The sequence below is a fragment of the Biomphalaria glabrata genome, chromosome 15 (genome assembly GCF_947242115.1).
Source record: "Biomphalaria glabrata chromosome 15, xgBioGlab47.1, whole genome shotgun sequence".
Lineage (NCBI taxonomy): Eukaryota > Metazoa > Mollusca > Gastropoda > Planorbidae > Biomphalaria > Biomphalaria glabrata.
Genome location: NC_074725.1, coordinates 4,371,011 through 4,378,433, shown reverse-complemented (window position 1 = coordinate 4,378,433; position 7,423 = coordinate 4,371,011). Strand labels below are relative to the sequence as shown.

At 34.5% G+C, this 7,423-nt stretch overlaps 1 protein-coding gene across 1 annotated transcript in view; it reads left to right on the top strand.

Annotated features, from left to right (window-relative positions):
- The first annotated feature begins 650 nt into the window (after positions 1-650).
- The window catches only part of LOC106072193 (uncharacterized), a 24,369-nt gene continuing 17,596 nt past the window's right edge, over positions 651-7,423 (top strand). The window contains exons 1-3 of the mRNA XM_056012854.1: positions 651-900; positions 6,743-6,886; positions 7,260-7,403. Coding sequence (XP_055868829.1) covers positions 819-900; positions 6,743-6,886; positions 7,260-7,403 — 370 coding nt within the window. The 5' untranslated portion in view covers positions 651-818. The remainder of the gene's footprint in view (positions 901-6,742; positions 6,887-7,259; positions 7,404-7,423) is intronic.

The following is a 7,423-nucleotide window of genomic DNA, read 5'->3' as shown; positions in this document are numbered from 1 at the left end:
TGTATAAGTAAAAAGTTTAATTATTATCAAGAGATTTAAAAAGTTTAATTATTATCAAGAGATTTAAAAAGTTTAATTATTATCAAGATATTTAAATCAAGTTTGGAGGAGAGGTGGCTTAGCAGTGAAGCGCTGGGCTTCTGAACTGGAGGTCCTGGGTTCTGATTCTGGTGAAGACTGGGATTTTTAATTTCGGGCTCTGTGGGCACCTCTGAGCCCGCCCAGCTCTAATGGGTACCTGACATTAGTTGGGGGAAAGTAAAGGCGATTGAAGCTTTACCGCTACATGCATATACATTTAATCATTATAATTATAGTTTTTGAGATGTTAGTTTATTAAATTATAGTAGCCATTAGTCTACAACTAAACGAAAACTGCCTGATCTGGAAACCACTGCGTGGTTCATGTCAGATATAGGATTATTGATCTGAGCCCTCCGACATATAAAATGAGAACGAAGAAGAAGAAGTCTACACCTTGTATGTACTTATTGTGACTGTGTCAATGACTTACCACGTGAAGAAACCCATGCATTGTTATGAAAGAACTTTTCATAAATGAGGGCAGAGATAAGTTACTATCACTCTGACCCACTTACACATTGCGTTCTGAGATTACGACTTCACCATTATATACTATATATTTTTAAGGATTGCAACATTTGGGGCCAAAAAATAAAAGCAATCGAAGAGATTGCTGATTAAAACAGAGCAGTAAATGGCCTACAAGATATCTATAAGGATTGTCCATTATATGTATGCTATAAGCCGATACGGGGAAATGTCTTAAAAAAGGGTCAGAATTGGCCAAACAGAAGATGACCAGCAACCAGTTGAAGGATGAATTGACCGGTCTCAATGTGCCGTTTGATAAAGGCTGGGCATGGATGATCTCACTGAGTAAGTGGTTCAATACGTTTTACTATTCTTTTATATTAGACAATAGTCAGGGTCGTCCTGTGCCCTTAACATAGACGCACATGTTCCAGGGGCGGACTGGGTGTCAAAATCGGCCCAGGCATTTCTATACAAGTCCGGCCCATAAATTGTATATCATATGATGGGGCCTCCAATTATAGGCCTACCTGTCCTGAAAATAATTATGTTAAGTTTATATATCAATAACTGTAAGCATGCTCTATATCTTTATAAGAAATATAGGCCTTATGTTGCTTTTTCATCGCTAACTGTGTAGACCCTTAAAGCCTACAGTAGCACTGTCTACGGATGTAGACTATTACATTATTTCGGAAAATGTGTTATATTAAATTAGCATTAGGACCTACAATGTTGAGTCTGTAAACGATTTTTATTAAAAACACGACGCTCAAATGGCCACTTTGTTAAGAGAACATTATAAAACCTTTAACAATTCAATACGTGACAAAGTGGCATTCATGAGACCCTTTAGGTGACCCTACCGGCCCATTTGGGTACCGGCCCACCGGGCATTTGCCCGAATGCCCATATAGCCAGTCCGCCCCTGGTCATGTTCTTTTCAAAACAAGTCACCCAAGAAATGGTTTACAGATGTTCATGTTGTCTTTCATATAGCTCTAGCTTGATCGTGTTTAAATAAATAAAAAATCCTTTTTTTTGCCTCCCTTTAATAGACTTTAATTTCTATGTTCATCCATTTAGACTAATTTTCAAAATATGTTCTCTAGACTTGTATTTTCTATGTTGATCATTTAAAAGTTTATACTTTAGACTGTTCTATTCAAAGTAGGCTATCTCCTCTAGACACTTTCATGTACTTTCCTTTCTCTAGTTTTTAAGACAATAAAAAGAACAGACCATAGACATAAATAAATATAAACTGGCCGATTAAAGAGTTTTATGAAACGAAAATTTGTGACTTGCAATTTTGTGTACTTTATTATACAGCAGTGTAGTTTTGTTTAATCTCTAAGATTGAAGATCATGCCACTTTTCAGAAATCGGAAATCCGACAACAAAAGATATACATAGGCCTACATGTTTTCAAGTTACCTGAAGTTATTTCCTTTGCAGACGTAAAAAGAGTTATTGTTCCAAAAGAAATGTGTAACTTTGATTTGGCATGAAAAAAAAACTATAACCCTAAATAAAATGAAACGCAAAGTATTCAAAAAAGTAAATGTACACATTGTTAATACTTGATATACATAGACATAAATAAATATATACTGATCGATTAAAGAGTTTTATGAAACGAAAATTTGTGACTTGCAATTTTGTGTACTTTATTATACAGCATTTATGAGCAGTATAAAAGTTAAGTATTCATATCTATTTCAGCCATAACCTATATAAGTATTACAATATTTTCACTAGTGTTTTGTTTAATCTCTAAGAATGAAGGTCATGTAATTTTTCATAATTCGGAAATCCGAATACAATAGATATACATGTTTTCAAGTTACATGAAGTTACTGCCTTCGGCCAGTCTATATTTATTTATGTATATGTTGATATCATAGACATAAATAAATATAGACTGGCCGATAATAGAGTTTTATGAAACGAAAATTTGTGACTTGCATTTCTGTGTACTTTATTTATGTCTAGGAGTTTTGTTTAATCTCTAAGACAGAAGATCATGCAATTTTCATAGACATAAATAAATATAGACTGGCCAATTAAAGAGTTTTATGAAACGAAAATTTGTGACTTGCAATTTTATGTTCTTTATTATACAGCATTTATGAGCAGTATAAAAGTTAAGTATTCATATCTATAATCTATACACACCTATATATATTGTAAATAAGGAGGCAGTGTAGTTTTGTTTAATCTCTAAGAATGAAGATTATGCAACTTTTCATATTTCGGAAATCCGAATACAATAGATGTACATGTTTTCAAGTTACATGAAGTTACTTCCTTTTTCCAGTCTATATTTATTTATGTCTATGGCAATTTTTCAATTTTTCAGAATTCGGAAATTCGAATACAATAGATATACATGTTTTCAAGTTACATGAAGTTATTTCCTTTTTCCAGTCTATATTTATTTATGTCTATGGTTGATATATGTAAGTTACAGTCCTTAGTCATTGTGAGTTATGAGTCTTTTGTTGTGAACAAGTAGTTCCAACTCAAGATGGCGTCCAGTGATGAATGAATAAAAGTGTTGGGTCCAACAATGACTTTAGTTGCCTTGATTCTTCTATACATACTTAGCACAATATCAATTTAAAGTATAACAAAAGATTATCAAATGAATAATAGGCCTACGAATAATAATTATATATATATTTTATTTTATTTTTGATCAAACACCTTTTGTCATTTGAAATCACTCTCTTAAAGTCTATTTCTCCCACCTCCACCTCTCCCATTTTCTTCTCCCCCCCCCCCCCAGTGATTGATACGTTGTTGATGGTCTATTTTGTTGATGAGTATATATATGTTAATGGTGCATGCGAGTCCATATGACACAACAACAGAATGAATCAAGAATATACTTAATAACGCAGGCTGATAACTTCAACAATTTAATAAACAATAAAAAGGGCACAGTCCTCTGTCGTCGCTAGCCTAGCGTCGTCCTCTAAGGCGTCTTGTCCGTTATTATTCTTGTTCGTAATCCTACTCTGTTCTTACTCGTCACATTACTTAGGAAAAACCCGATTCACATCAACTTCTACGCATCTTGTGTCATTACAACGTTATTTGTTCTCTCTTTTTCAACGGTTTGAAATCTAAACTATTATGTATCACCAGTGGCGTAGCAAGGTACACGTGGGCCCGGGTTCAAGAATATGTTGATGGGCCCCCCTCCCCCCCCCCCATATGACAAATTTTGTGTGAGACAAAAACAAATCGAGTAGTTTGTGTGTATCGGTACATTTACTAAAAGACATTCTAATGCAGCTTCATGAACACAACAAACAGAATCATTGAAGACCATGTTTAAGTACAGTTTAGCACAGTGAACATAATGCGCAAGTGGCCGCTTTTGTTAAAACAGTTCCAGAAGGCTATAGTCCTTTCCGCTCATATTGGAAAACCCTCACTGCCTTGGCCTCGCAAGTAAAGAAAGATGGTGATTTTGTATTTCTTGGAGTATTTGTTTAGTCCATTCTCCAGACTTCTGGTTCTCACAAATATGAAAACATAAAAATGACTCTCTGATTGCAATTTCTTTGGGTAGTTCGTCATCGGAGCTCACAAAACTATTTCAGAAAAATTATACTAATCTAATCACCTTTGAAAATTTCTTTGAGTGTTGTCAGCCATGATAGATAAAAAGGGTGAAGATTGGATCTCTTTTTGGTAAAACTGCATTGCCCAACAGGTCTTTTATATCGCTTTGAATCTGTGGGTCGATGTAAGGGGTTGTGTTTTGTTGTTGTTGTTTTCATAAAATTTATGTACTGCTAAGAAACTGTCGTTGTTACTTGTGTCCCTAAATGATAACCTTCGCGAGGATCACTATATAAAAGATTCATGCTAAAGTTAAAACATTCACTGTGACTATGAAATTTCGGTCAGTAATTGTTAACTTCTTCAATGTGCTCTTTGTTTGCATCATCTACCGCTCTCAGACATTCATGTGGTCTGTATGTTTGGCAAGCTTGTTGATGAAATTAAGGAATTATTAGGCCTATCAAGTTTTCTTCTTTTTTTTTAAATTCGGTTGGAAAACAAACAACATTAATGCTGTCTCGGGGTATAAGCCCGAGACAATCCGAGCGACAGTCCAGTGCGCATTCCATACGACAAGGCAGCCATTCAAGTGAAAGACACTTTACCATGATAAATGTAATTATGGCTCTATCTTTAAACATTTGTCATAAGTCTCCTCCCCCAATTCAGTCACGATAAATAGCACAACAAACTCAACATCTTGAACGATTCCCCAAGTAACACTGTAACAGAATATGTTTCTTTTGCTTGTTTAATATCTAATATATATTTCTGGTAATAGAAAAAAAAAGATATTTACTTTAAAACATATACTATCAAGTATCAATGGTTTAATTAACACAGAGGGGAAATAACCCAAAGAGAAAATGGGACACCCCCAACGCACCGTCACCACCATTACAATAAACCTGATGAAAGCACTTACATCAAAACCATCCAAGCCGACTGGACACTTACTCTAAGTGAAAATACGGGTTAATGTTTCGAAGTTAATATAAAGTTTGATATGACGTTTAGGGTATTTTGAGGGAACTTTTAATTATATTTTTTTTTTACAAAATTGCAGTTATTTTTTCCCAATATTTGCCCCCCCCCCAGGGCTCATGTGTACAGGTTACAATTGGTCATTAGTCACGCGCCATGCAGTGCCGACTTAGAAGGCCCTAAGCTATTTGAGATAAGGGGCCCCATAATAGTCCATATATTATATGTATCTACTAAACATTTCTTGGGGGGGGGGGGCTAACCTTAGAGCTTTTGTTGCATATAGATAAATCCAGCCCTGGCCCATTGGTTGTTACGCCATCGGGTGTGGGCCCCTAAATGTTCGTGGGCCCGGGTTCATTGAACCCCATCACGCCATGGATGCTACGCCACTGTGTATCACTGTTATGACATTGTGGTGACACAACCTTGAGAATATTGGTGTAATAATCAAAGGGAGGGTATTATAAAAATTCAGGGGACTCGGTAATTCATGGGTTGTGTGTCCTTGTGGAACTCCTCCTCACGCGTGCCGCTGGCCTACATCCTACATGCATCAATCGCTTTTTAGTGGCTAAACATTTGTTAAGGCTATGAGTTCCAAGAACATAAAATGATATTTTATTTTAAGTTGACACGGTTTGGAATGTAGTGCGTGGGAAAGATTATGTTGACCTTGTGAATGGTTACGTCAACAAGCAGAACTAGTTGGGTAGCCTATGGTACAGTACATAGTTTATAGACTTAAGCCTAACTGTTAAAATTGAATTTTGATTTTTTAACATTTGTAGCTTCTGAATAGGGAGTATTTTCCTACTTTAGACTGCCATACTTGCTCCCAAATGACACTTTGAGGCTATCTAATAGGCCTACCTTATAACGGTTTTCGTTAATCCATTTGAAACTTTCGGGTTGTCCACCCTGTGGCTCTTTAAGTTGATTTTTAGTTGTCCCTTTTGTTTAGCTCGATATTTGGCAGTCCCCTGTGGCTATTTAGTTAATAAAATAATAAAATTTAATTTACTTTCGTTTCTGGGTTGTTCACACATTTTTTAGAAAGCTTTATAGACATAAATAAATATAGACTGGCCAATTAAAGAGTTTTATGAAACGAAAATTTGTGACTTGCAATTTTGTGTACTTTATTATACAGCATTTATGAGCAGTACAAAAGTTAAGTATTCATATCTATACACACCTATATATATATTGTAAATAAAGAGGCAGTGTAGTTTTGTTTAATCTCTAAGAATGAAGATCATGCAACTTTTCATAATTCGGAAATCCGATAACAATAGATATACATGTTTTCAAGTTGCATGAAGTTACTTCCTTTTTCCAGTCTATATTTATTTATGTCTATGTTTATAACTTACTCTCTCTGTCTGGAACACATTTTGTACACGCTTATATCTCCCAATTCTCATTCTCGGATCAATTTGAAACTTTGCATAATTAATCATAATCTCTAACAAAACATGATTCAATTAAAAATGTCTCATATGTTTAAAAAACCATCTTGAGAAATTGAAGACTACTTTGAGAACTGTAGCGCCTTTTATCGTATTAATAGTTTTTAAAAAATCTGAATGTATTTATTTGAATTTTATTTTGTTCTTTTCAGGCTGTTTTATGATCTTCTATGTCTATGCAGCTTATGACCAAGTGGTGTCTGTTCTGTTAGTGGACATCTTGCAGGACTTACACACTACCATCAGCGTCATGTCCATCATGTTTTCAGTCAACACGTGCTTCTATTGTCTGGCAAGTAAGATTGAAATCCAGTGGGAACTTTCCAATATTCTCCATTGGGGACCCACATATGATCTGTCTATCATCTTTATTCATTCCTATTTATAGATTAAATGCTATTTGATATTTTAATAATATCTAAGCTTTTAGTTTCATGAAAACTTAACTACTTGATATTTTAATAATATCTAAGTTTTTAGTTTCATGGAAACTTTACTAGTTGATATTTTAATAATATCTAAGTTTTTAGTTTTAAAGAAATTTACTATTTAATATTTCAAAAATATCTACGTTTTTAGTTTTAAAGAAATTTTACTATTTGATATTTTGATGAAATCTTAAGTTTTATAAAACTTAATGTAAACTGTCGTTCAAACTATTGTACACAGCTCAAGTGACCAACAATTTTTTGCTTAATCACATGACTAACAGACGACTGGAAACGATTGCCGCTGTCATCAATGTCATGGCCACTCTGTTGTTTGTCATACAGCCGAGTTCCGCCTTATTCTTGACGTCATCCTTCGTTAAAGGTATAAGATCTATTTAATGT